This window comes from Camarhynchus parvulus, chromosome 1A (assembly GCF_901933205.1).
Source record: "Camarhynchus parvulus chromosome 1A, STF_HiC, whole genome shotgun sequence".
Lineage (NCBI taxonomy): Eukaryota > Metazoa > Chordata > Aves > Passeriformes > Thraupidae > Camarhynchus > Camarhynchus parvulus.
In genome coordinates, this window is record NC_044586.1 from 55,739,073 (window position 1) to 55,752,371 (window position 13,299).

General features: G+C 41.9%; 1 protein-coding gene across 1 annotated transcript in view; it reads right to left on the bottom strand.

Moving 5' to 3' along the window:
- The window catches only part of ABCD2 (ATP binding cassette subfamily D member 2), a 42,395-nt gene that overhangs the window by 6,221 nt on the left and 22,875 nt on the right, over window positions 1–13,299 (bottom strand). Inside the window, exons 7-8 of the mRNA XM_030960513.1 lie at window positions 7,613–7,758; window positions 259–343 (exon numbers count right to left, since the gene is read on the bottom strand). Of these exons, the coding sequence (XP_030816373.1) occupies window positions 259–343; window positions 7,613–7,758 (231 nt within the window). The remainder of the gene's footprint in view (window positions 1–258; window positions 344–7,612; window positions 7,759–13,299) is intronic.

Genomic DNA, 13,299 nt, shown 5'->3' on the forward strand with positions numbered 1-13,299 from the left:
TGCTTGTGCCTGAGATGTTACAGAAAGAAATATCTGAAAAAGGAAATGCTATGTTGCCAAAAGCAAAGCTTAAGAAGCATTATCCAAACCAAAGACAGAGCTTGAATGAATAAACAGCAAGATTTATGCAGGTCCTATGCTAGACAGTGTTACATACTGCATGCAGATTATAGTCTACTACTGCTCAAACTGTAACAGGATCTGCAAAGCTCCTTCTCATTTTCAAATGCTTCTTAAGGAATGAACCATAACACTTACTTGTGGTAAAACATCCGGGCCATGCCCATCCTTTGTTTTTCTCCTCCTGATAAGACATCTTTCCAATCCATGATAGCATCCCAGCCTTTTAAAAAAATGCAAACAAAATGAGTCAGGACAACATAAGCTTATGTAGGAAATGCAGCTTCACTTGCAGCACCTCTGCAATCTGTAACCAGAATCATAAAGAGCATTTCAAGTGCAGAAGAGACAGCTCAAGCTACTGAATCACATCTTCTGAAATACCTCAATGCCTATCCACTGGCAATCAACTGGAAAAATATCCCTTATATCATGACAAATTTGAAAGTGAAATTTAGACTTTTTGGTCATATAGATATTTTCAAAAAACTTTACTTACCACCTCTTTGAAAAACTCTTTGACTTGTATGTAACTAGTAATTTTATTCTGCCATATTTGTTTCATGGAACAACACTCTGTTTTTTCTTGAAAGGTATGAGTGGAAATTTAAAAGCAAAGTAAAATAAATTAAGTGTAAAAAATAAAGAGCAATGTCAGACTGCACTGACTACTGTAGGCAAAGAAAACTGTCAGAAAACCCAACAGAAACACAGCTGCAGACAAAGGGATGTATCTGTGAGCACAGACAGACAGGAAAACTGCAGTCAGGCAGGAGAATCTTCTGTAAAAGTTTCCTAGTATCTTGTATTTAAAAATAAGCCACAACTGCTATAACATGGGGTATCCTTATTTAATATTCTCCATGGCCTTTAACTGACTTATTTCTTTATCACTTTCAGGTACATGCAACAGAAGCATGAAGCATTTTATCTGTGATCTTACAGCAGACCTGTGTTCTGTACTTGGGCATGATTAATTCCTCCTACAGAAAAAAAATGAAGTAACAAATTGCCTTACTGAAAATAAGTTTTCAGTCAAACAATCCAGATGGATAGAGTAGCAAAAGATATAAGTTTTAAAAAAGAACAGCGTGGATGTAGCAAAAGATCTTATAAGACATTTTTCTTAATAGATCATCTATTCATGAGGCAAGCAGCTGAAGCAGGGCTGAGAGAAAGACAACATTTTTTCAGATCAGCCCCAGAAATACTGTAACTAAAAAGTTAATAACACAGTCAAAACCCCTTTTCTGCCACTGCCAAACTTAAAATAAATATTTGCCAGAAAAGACAAAATAGGGTAAAGCAAGGAGAGTGGGCTCTGTTATTTCTGATACCTGAACAAATATGAGACAATGGGGCTTGTGAAGGTGCAGGAGGCTTGGTACTGCTCTGCCTGTGCTTGGTGCTGTACCAGGCCTTGGCAGGACTGAACAAAACATCAGTGAAACATCTGATGGGGGGCTGTGTGACCAAAACCAGTAACTGATAATGAGAGACACTAAATTTCAAGATTTTGCTCTACATAAAATCAGAAAATATAATGTAATGATTTTTAAAGAAATATTTATAAAGTTAGATTCAGAAACCAGGCATATGCAAGAAAGACATCACCTTTAGTGATCCTATAGTTTTTCCCTGGTTTCCTTCCATTCCTGTTTGAGGATGCCAGTGGGTACCCTCCCAGGAGCACATAAAGTGCTTTCTCTCAGCAGGCTCCCAACAAAGATGGAGCTGTGTAGTGATTAACTGAATCACCATTTGGATGTCCTCTGGTAAAGGGAACAGATACAGGCTGCTATTGCTGAGCAGTCCCAGTGCTGGGACCTCACAGAGAGCTGGAGTGCTCTTCCACCAACACCCTGAGCTTCCAAAAAGCACTCTAAAACACCTGGAGCACTCCCTTTTGGCAAAGGGTTCTGTCAAGGGATGGGAATGGTTCTTCACAAAAGCCATAGAAACAACTGTGCTTCTAAAGACAACATTCAAGGTGCTGCTTATGTTCTGTTATTTTTAAGCTGAGAATACAGATGAGCTTCAGGACCTGGATGTGAGCTGGGGTGTGGGTACATGTGTGCACATGTGCCTGGGGGAGCAGTGCCTGTGTTCATACAGTTTCTTCCTGATCAGCTGGTTTATAAAGACTTATTAAAAGACAAAAAAGGGAATGAAGTTCAAAAAGAAGCATCCTCTTGTCAGCAAAATAATTCTATTATTTACTCTAAAGGTGTAGGATTTAACCTTTTAATTTACCAGGATACAATGGTCATCTCTGTGGTTACTTCAACTTACATCATAACTGAGTATGACGTGCATCTTGTCTCTTCCTGCCCAGCACCCTCCCCGAACTCTCCTATTTTCCACTTGGAATGCCTCAAACAATGGATAAGGAAGTGTGCAATTTTATATTATCCGTTTAAAAAACTCTTTTCTAAAGTCTAAACAATTTCATCTGAACACTTAAGCATTGTAACTCACGCTAAACTGACTCCCTCCTGTCTGTGAACAATAGTGCACCTACTTGTCTCCTGTTTCTTCCTGCTGACATGGCACAGGTCAGTGAAGGTACTTAAGTATTCTGGAAATAACAGCCAAGTCAGTGGCTTAGGTCACCCATAACTACATCTACTTCAGAAATGAAGATATGAAATGGCTCGCCCATGAATGCAGCACAAACCTCTCAGTAAGTGCAAGCACAATCCTGGCTTTCAGAGTCCAAATTCCTAGCCCACCTTCTGGTTATGGCTTTTGCAGCCAGTAAGACAAAGAGCATGTTTAATGTGCTGGAGCACAGTAACAGCAGCAGAAATACATACAGCTGCCTGCAAAAACTAGTAATAGCCTCAGGATAGCAGCATTTCATTTTCTTGCATGGCTTCTTTTATTTTTAATCTCAGTTTTCTGAAGGAAAATGCAAGCTGTATTTGGTAAAACCGAAATGGGTTACTCCTGGGATCCTCAGCCCTCTGCATCCTTCATCCTTAATTCCTTTAATCTCAATTTTCTGAAGGAAAATGCAAGCTGTATTTGGCAAAACCCAAATGGGTTACTTCTGGGATCCACAGTTCTCAGCATCCTTCATCCTTATGAATCCTTGCATTTTCATGCAAGAACGATCATTCAGCTGCCATGAAAAGATAAGCTTAAAAGTTCCTTTTTCAGATCTACATTCCAAAGCACCTTATCAGACATGGACTGAAGGACAGAAGAAAGGCTAGCACAGCAGATCACAGCCAGAGAGCCCACCCCTGCTGAGCTTTTGGGCTGGAAGCCTTTTTCACTGTGTATGTAAAGAGAGCCCAGTGCTGTGCAGGATGAATATGCAAGGACAACCCAGAGCTGAGCAAGGAACAAAGAGACCATGGATTCCATGAGCCCCAGCTCAGTAGGACACTGCAGGGATTTGTGTCTCTGGATTTCAGAGCCACTGGAAAAGCTGGCAGAACTCTCCAGAGTTCCTGCTGGTACCAGCAACAAAAGCAAATCCAGGGCTAAAGAGATCAGGTAAAATAATCTCAGAGAGAGGAAATGGGCTTGTCCGTCTGTTTATACACAGCCTAGCACAAAAGCTCCCTGGACAACACCCAAAGATATGACAAATGTGCAAAATAATGAGGAATAATTATAATCTGGGGTGCTGAGAAACCATAAACAGGTTGAACTTGCTCAGTAATGCCATCAGCCCCAGCCGGACAGGCCCAGTCACGCGCGCACGGCGCAGCTCACGGCCTCATGGCTCCTCTGGTGTGACAGGCTGTCAGCAGCCCAGGGCTGCCTCCCCACTGACACTTGTTAAATATTCACAGATTTTCAAAGCAGGTCAGAAGGAACTACTTTATGTGTATGTACTCCATTTCTGCATGCTTTTAGCCCCCATTTCTGGACATGCTTTTTCATACATGCTGACTACAACTTTCATTTGTATGAAATTATGGCTCTGGTAGAGCTAACAACTTCATAGGTGTTGATGGGGGCACCTTACAGGTAATAAAAAGGTAACCAACAAAACAGCATTCGTCTAATATCCCAGTGGTGAGAAAAACATCAGTGTGGAAAGGGAGCTCTGCCTCCAGCAGCAAGGGGGCTACTGCCAACAGCCACTGCACTGGGTTCTTTGAGGGCTTGGGCTCAGGAGCATCCAGAACAGTGGTGCTGAGGAGGGGGACTGTTGTTTTGGTGGATTTGATGTATTCTGTTGATGCCAACTGAAAAATGTTTCATGAGGGTAACACAGAAGCTAAATGCCAAATTGGGCTATTTATTTTACTTCCTTCTAACTGGGTATCCCAGATTGCAAGGCAAGATGTATTCTATTTGTATGGCAGTTGTCTTCTGTTAAGTGGGCAGTTTTCCTTATCTCTTTCACAACCACTCCTCCCTCTGGGGAGACATCTGCTGATAACAGGCTATTGAATGTCACTGCATGACTGATAAGAACAACAGCATCCCATTGTGTGATGCTCCACCCAGAGGGAGGAGTCAAGCATTCCTACCTGGATATAATCTTGAGGTTCTGAAACACCAGCACAGCTTTTCCACTGTTCCCAGAGGAACAGCTGCCTCTTCCACTGGATCTTCAGAGGAATACTACACCCTTTCTACAGGATCCCTGGTCCAACAGAACCACACCTGACACTCCAGGAGGGCTGCAGCCACAATTCCAATTGGACTGCTACCAACACCCTGACCAGTAGGGTGTCAGGCTGTATTCTGACTTTGTCAGTGTTGTTTTGGTTTACTGCATGGTTTATTTTATCTTTTTATTTTCTTCCCTAATAAAGAACTGTTATTCCTGCTCCCATATTTTTTGCCTGAGAGCCACTTAATTTAAAATTTATAGCAATTAGGAGGGAGGGGGTTTACATTTTCCATTTCAGAGGAGGCTCCTGCCTTCCTTAGCAGACACCTGTCTTTCGAAACCAAGACACTGGGTCAAACCTTAATGCTAGAAAAAGAGAGGAATTTCTGTCATTGGCAGCAACAGAAACATCAGACACAATACTTGGAATGCAGTGATCCTTGTACTGTTGCAATGTGGAAGTAATTCAGCTAAAAACAGTAACATTATGCCTGAACAAATAATTTGAGTCAAAATTGTGCACCTCTGGCTTCATCTGGCTTTTTTATAACTGTCCATAAGGAGCAGAACACAAAACTGCCAAGTATCAGATTATACACATATGACATTTGTGATCAGTGAAAGCAAAGCACAAGAGGTTTATATGAGATTTTTCATTATTTCATAAGGAAAAATGTTCAATTTTTAGTTTAAAAATATGATTTTAAGCAAAAGGATAAAATAAAAATTTGAGTTAAAAATATTAGTCTATGTATAAACAAAACCTTTCAACTGCTCACTTTCAGCAAGTATTTCTGTCTTGCTGGTTCAAAAAACCCCAGAACACAAGTGTTTATCCCAGACCAGGGCAGCTTTAAAGAATATCTAAGCATATCAAATCCATGTAACATGTCAAATCACATGTCACAGATTTCCTCACTGCTCCTACCTTGGCACTTGAGTCCTGTAAATGCCCAAGAAGAAAAGGGAACAAGTATATTATGGTCCTAAAAACTTCCTGGTATGTGCTAATCTCTCTCCCTGTTTTCCGGCTTTGCCCACTTCTATCGCTTTAGATCACAAAGCACCTAAGACACGTTTTTTCCCAACATTTGTTTGTGCAAACTTTTGCACAGTGTGCCCTTATCCTGAGCTTCAGTATAGAACCAGTGAACATTACCAGTGTCCTCTAGCCCTTGTTAATAGATTGTGTGTGTTGTGCGTGGGCAGTCAGACAGACAAAAGAGCAAGAACAGGGTCAGCAATAAATACTTTCATTAACACGGAAAGCAGCAGGAGGCTGATCCAAACCTGGGGTTCCAGTGACTGTAGCCATCTTGGACATGGGGCACAGTGACTGCCCCATCAGCAGTTACACACTCCAGCTCAGGGTCAGAAACCACAACCACGTGCACTCTGAGACTGCTGGGGGGTGGCTTTGGCCAAGGGTCACATGTTGTGCAGTCCAACCACAAGTACCAGCACACAGTGAATGCACACGTTCCACAGTGACTTCTTACCACTGACAATTTAACTGCCCCTCCTTTTCCAGCTGCCCATTCCAACATTCCTCCTTGTTCTTCTGCAATCTGAGCACCTCAGTGAAGTAAGTGACTCAGGAATACAAACAGGAATAGTTGTAGTGTCAGTGTAGGAAGGAGAGGCCTTCTCTGAAATTGTTCTGGTCACTGAGCTTAGCTCTGCCTACTTTTTCTTGTGTTATAGGATCAGATTTGAATAACATGAATCAGAATAATAGCAGATTCTTATTTTCTATTGCAACAGTCATTATTACGTTCTTAACAAAGAAGCATTAACCCACGGTGGAGAAGTACCTTTAGGTATACAATTGCTGTTGTAAATTATTACTGCTTCCCACTCTAAAATGTGCAGAAAAGACTCTGAAGTCTCTACATATACTTTAGAAAAAAAAGACAGCTTCTGCCTCTTTACAGAACAACAGGCTGCCATCCAGGAATGGGAATTTAGACATTGTCTTGGGATTCCCAGTGGTTGATGAACTACTCTGTGTTGTCAGAACGATCCTGAGACTTGCCAAGCACACAGAAGGCAAAGTACCTGATTAAAACCAGCACTGACAGCTGGCAGAGAAAGGCAGAGTCCATTTAGCTCACCCCCTTAAAGGGGTCTGAAGATCCTTTTTCTTCTCTCTAAATGTTACCAGCTTGGTCCTATGTCTGTTTGAAAAGCATAATGATGGGGGGGAAATTGAAATTAAAGATTAGTGTCTGACAGGAACAAAAGGATAAAAATTATTGCTGTGCTTGGGGGAAAAAAAGCCATGAAATTCTCCAGTTCCTTAGATATAAAAGAAGTCTTTAGCATCTTGACATTTATAGTGCCAATATATCTATACACGCTGTCCTCAACTCTGAGAACAAACAATGCTGAGAACACATGGCAAATGAAACAGCAAGCAGTAGATGGCAACGTTCTACTGCCAGCCAATGTTGCTTGGTTATTTTTAACTTGCTCAGTCTGGTGGGATGGTCTCAGACACCCCTTTTCAATGCAGATAGTTCTGCTGATCCCACAAACTAGGGAGGTGAAAGCAGACCTGACTCTCTCATTCACATGCTTTCAAGTTGATGTAGTCAGCGACATTACAATGTTTTAAGGCAGTTTTTATGAAAATCAAGGAAAGTAAGTCATCCCACAATACCAGGAAAAGACTGGCCATCACAAGACAGTGAGGATCTTCAGCCTGGACATGGATTTACTGGGATGGGGAGGAGCACTCAGCTCCTCCCCCTCTGTTAGCATCAGGAACAACAACCCTGTGTCTGTGTAGCTCCCACAACCACAAAGGTCTGAATCCAGTTTTGCCAGTTCAGTTAGTAAAGGTCAGTCACACTAAGACACACACACAAGGAATGGATTTTGTCAAGTTTTTAGCAAAAATATGCAATTTACCTCCTTCTCTTTGAACTATGTGGTACAGATGAACCATATGCAGAATAGACTCCAGATCTTGATCTTGGTAGCCTTTCTCATGCATGTCTTCCACTGAGTCTGGATAGATGACTTGATCCCGTAGTGTTCCAATGGACATGTAGGGCCTGAGGAACAATACAGGGAAACTGGTAATCTGAGGATGGCTTCAGGTGAGCACATCTTGCTGATGCTCTATGACCAGGGTATAAGGCTTTAAACACAATGTAGCTGAAACTGGATTTATCCAGTGGGTGCATTGTGGGTGAACATTTTTCTAAACTTACCTTAGGGACAATGTATTGTTTCCATAACAGTTGATTACAGAGTAACAACAAGGGTAGTGTTAGCATGGAAACACAATGATAGATTAGGCAGAATAAATATCCACTTCAGAACCCACTTTGAATGCTTTCACTTGGAATCAGCAGAACTATCCTGTATTCAAGATTTGGTACTCTTAAAGCGATTTAGAAATTGATTTAAACACACACATGTTAAAATCAAGTTGTAACAAAAACATTGCAGCTCAAACTGGTAAAGAATTCCATGGTGCAGCAGGAGACACACAAATCAGACAAGAGAGCACTGAAAACATTCTTTGCACTGAAACCCTTCTTTCTCTATTATTCTGGAGTGCAGAATTTGAACTGGGCATAACTTAGCTGGCTCTAAAAGCCAGTGTACCACCTCTGAATTGCAAAGTAGCACACATTAAAGGCGCTGGTCACCTTAAACCTCCCAGCACCAGCCTCCCTTTGCCAAGTACAAGGCTGTGCTGTATGTGAAGCAGCTTCTTAATCACCATATTTCCAGACCAGGTAATACCATCTGTCTTACTCAAACAAGCTGTCTCTAATTCGAAGCCAGAGTCCCCAATCATGGTTGGGGAATGGCTATGGCCAATTGCCACAATGTCATGAGCTGTGCCCAGCCTCTGGTACAGCCCAGGACCCCAAAATCCTCCTAGTCTCAAAACAAGAAAACTGAAAGAACAGTATCACAGCTCTCTAAAAGATATCAGACCATTCAGGTTAAGACAGCAAAGGCAACCTAAGACACATCTACTTGACCATTTCCTTTGCTGGTCTAAGGATTTCTTGTGAAGGACAAATATTCATCCTGTCTCACAGACACTGCTGATAGCTCTTGGAAACTGGAAACACCACAGGAACAGTCTGTGGGATTTTGAGTTTGAAAGGGAAAGTCAGAGCCAAAGAACAGTCAGGCTCCAGACTCTGTCCTGCTTTCTGTGCCAAGTGTTCCACAACTCCCTCTGGGTTCATCTGCTAAAACAATACTAGTCTTATTAAAGCTGTAGTGCCAGGGGATGATGATAGAGAGGAGCAGTCAAAACTGGGCCAGCAACGAGGAGGCTTCCAGGCAGCTTGCTCTTGTCACCAAGAACTGCTTCCAACGACTTCACAGTGTGTTGAAAAGCAGTCAGTTTTCTTCCCTAAAAAGCTCTGGCCCCACATGGTGGGAAGGTCTCAGCCATGCAGAGGCTTTGCCTGGCAGAGATGTGTAACACCTCAGCAGATTTCTTCCCTTCTCTTGGAGGTGTCTGCAGAAGGGTGGATCTATCCATCATTAATCTGAGTCTCTAAAATGCACTATAGAGTAATGTGAAGGAACTCACAGTGCAACAAATGAAGGATTAGAGAACTAAAGCTGCCATATAAACTAAAATTCACATGCAAGCTGGCATCAGCTGCATTGGTTTTAGTGCTGCAAACATCCAGGGTGAACTGTCTGTACCCGCCTGTGGTTAAACTACTTTCACCACCAACTGGGTGAGGATGGGAAGGGCAGGGGATCTGAACTCTGCAAATATTTGGTCAGCTCTATGTTGTGGCAAGCACCCAGATGGAGCAAAACCAGAACCACAAGTCAAATCTAAGCACTGCTTGCTCCTCTTTGCTCATTGTTCTACTCTCTGCTTATTGTGGCAATAGCACTGCTCTGGGCCGCTGCACGAACACCAGCACCAAGTGCAGTGAACCACTTACATTAATTGTGATATTGCAAAATCTCAACTCTAAACATTAAGTAACTTCATGAAGTAATGAGCTATTACATATCCAAAATGGTCTCCATCTAAAATCCCAAAGGGCTCGACTTCTTGTATGTGTAGAAATCACTTCACTTGCTCCAGACTGCTGCCACCTCTGGGACAGAAGAGCAACTCCACCTGGGCTCAGAAAGGTTTAAATCAGCTGGTAAACTGTGTAATTTAGGTGAAGCTGCAAGTAAGGACAAGGAGGACAGAGTATCTATCATATAATTTGCCTGGGGTTTAATGCCTCACTCTTGTGAAGTATGATCCTGTAATGACCAGCAGCTCTGAGATTTAACCTACGGCAAAACAGGGAAAGTGATGCCCAAACATACAGCGCCAGGACCCTGGGTGACATGCACTGTGCCAGGACACTGGGTGCCATGCTGTTCATTGGGTCACCAGCACTGCTTCCCGGCCTTCCTTTTCCTTCTGGCCTCACAGCTAAACACACTGGTACTACCAAGCATGCCTCTCCCCACCTAGTTTGTAAAAATTACAGAAAAGCCCAGCTTGCAGTGGAGTAACAAACCCCATCAATTACTAACTAGCAGAAAATAAGAATAGCTTACAAGGAAACTACTGTTACGAGACGGGAATTATGTGTCCAAAGAGAGAGCTACTGGAAAAAGCCTAATTATATACTATAGCAGTCAGAGTCCTCAACTGGAAGGAGGGAGACTTTAGTACCGGTCTTTTTTTCCCCAATGCTCTCTAAGATAAAATCCAGTAACTACCCTAACCCTTCAGTAGCATTGTAAAAACATTTAAAGGAGGTTCTAATCTTATTGAGGTGCCTGCTCTCAGGAGAGACACATGGGTTTAACATCTAGCTCTCCATTTGCCACCTAAGCTGCAGGAAGTGGCAGAAGATCAGACATACATTTATACACAGATATTCCTATAGGTTAACTCTAGGTGGCTCCCTTCACCTGCTACATAGATATTATGGACCATTTTCCAAAAGCTCAAATATCTGGGGGTTCCCCCCATATTTGAATTTTCTATCATCTTGCTTGTTAAGATCATAATTTTACAAGCTGTTATACTTTGTCTGGAATCACCTCAGCAAAACTCCAGTTATTGCAATGCTCCTGGTTTAGATTAATAGTAAAAATTCCAGTTTTCACCAACAGCAAATCTTGATCAAGAGCAGTCAACAAGAAACAAAAGCCTCCACTAATTAAAGTAACTGAATTCTTAACTCTTCAATGGCATTAATAAAATAAACAGAAAAAAAAAGATGACACCACCACTACAAATTTGAGAAAGTAAAAGGTCTTGAATGAACATGAATTAAGTTCTTTTTAAGTAGTGCTGTAGCCACTCTCTTGAACAGAAGGTGCTATCATCAAAGAGTTAAAAAATAATAAATAATACTTATCAAAATTTAAAAACCACAACAGTCTGTTTGCTTATCACACTGTGTCGAGTTCAAGGAATTTTAGGGCCAGCTAAAGTTTCAGTAACTGTTCTACATATATAAATAATTTATCTGTCTTTAAACGACCCTACCCTGAACTTTGCTCTCCCCTCATACAGAACTGGCCACAAACATCCTCTAAATATTTCAGATAGATCAGTTACCTATTGGAAAATTCTACCAGAGTGCTAAAGACCATAATGCCAAGGAATATAACAGGAAATGAAATGCACAGTATGAAAGGCAGAATTCTCAATGCATATAATTGGAATCTGATATCAAAGGCTGAAAAAAATCACATTAATCACTCTGTGGCTTTTTTTTTTTTTGCAACAAGGCTGTGCACATTTCTACAAGAAAACAATCTAGGAGCAAAGTGCTATTCATACTCAGGTATCATCTCATCTCATCTCATGATTTTTTACTATTACCTAGAACATAGACAGAATATTACTAGAACTGGTCAGATGGCAAAAAATGTTTAAGGTGAGCAACTCACATAATTATTCAGTTCAGTCTGTTTGTATCTTGTGATAGGCAGAGAACACACAAAAACACACATATAATTAAAATCAAACCATAAACAATTTCTACAAAATTTTAGCAGATAATGCTTTCTGAAATAATTATACCACCTGCAAGGAATCAATCAAGTGAAGAGGAAATACTCTCCTTTTCTTAAACTACCTCTGGCAGTACTGATGATAAAAGGATTATATGGATGGACGATCATGAAGATCAATGAACTGAAGAACAATGAGCTACTCTGGACAAGGTTCTAGCCTGCCAGTCCCACCAGGCATACTCCAGACTAAGAGGTGTTTCTGAGTTTTATCACAGCAGTGTAACACAATGAGCAAGGCAGTTTCCCTCTTCTAGAATGATCCCAAACTATTCACAATTTTGTAGATAAGAAGTGACACCTTATTTCACAGTGAAGAGGAAGTGCAGACAGCAAAGCCTCTAGAGCAAAGGCTGGTTTTGCTCTGGGTCTCTACTGTGTTTAGTTGCCCATGGCATAACTTCTTCCATGCACTGTGATATCAATACGCAAGCGAAACACCTGCCAACAAGTGAGAAGCCACACACTGCACTGATTTCCTTCTCTTATCTGCTGGGAAACACTGCATTACACAGGATAGAACAAGACAGAATAGAGTCACACCATGTATATGGATACATGGAACATTATTATAGACATTTTATAAGCATTATTGATATGTGACGTGGCTCTTCAAGGCAGCTGTAGTAATAAGCAGAAACTGAGATTGATAGGGTATAATTAATACAAGATATTATGCAAATAACCAAGCCTGGAAAAGTCTTCCCTCTTGGGAAAGCCACACTCCCAACTAAGCTATGCAGATGCACACATGATGAACTGAAGAAAAGAAATCCCACCTGCTACATTATCCCATGAGACCATGACATAATTAATGACTAAAGAACAATGAAGTGAAAACCCGGTGTTGTGAGGACTACTCTGCATTGTCAGCAGAAAAGACTCATCTCACCTAGAAGTTACTGATGCAAGTCTGAGTTAGTTACCCCTGGCCCTCTTTGCAGTCATTGGTGTCCTCTAGTGAACTGGTCCTAGGACACAGACCAAGCAGCTGCAGTGAGGCCAGATGGAAGACTGTTGTGCACTATGGAGCTGGTGATCCATGGAACAGCTGCCTTGAGTGGCCATGGGCCTGTGCTACACTTTGCTGCCCTGTGCTGGGTTGTGCTGCACATACAGCTTGGCCTTCATGCTTCTGCTGCACTGCACTCCTGGCTGCAGGATAAGCTTTGTCAGCTAATCTTCACAGAGGAGCCTGCAAGCAGCTCCCCCCTGGCACCAGCAGTAACACCTCGGGCTTGTCCTTGTCTTTATCTTGAAGTGAAGCAGAATGTTCTCATGGTAACATCCTTTGGTCTGACAATGGAAGTGACAAATGGCATTGTTCACTCCTAAGAAAATCCTGCCAGAGTGCTCAAGACCATAGTGCCAAAGAACCTTAGCACAGATGGGCCCAAGGGCAGCACATGCTGTGCTGTGACCAGAGGTCTGCCTGATGCTGCACAGTGCTGGGCTCCTGGCATCTGATGGGATTCAAGCTCACAGAACTGGTGATGGGACAGGAGCATCTCTCCTGCGAGGAAAGAGACCTGGGAGAAGTCTCAAGGAGATCTTATCAACTCATATGA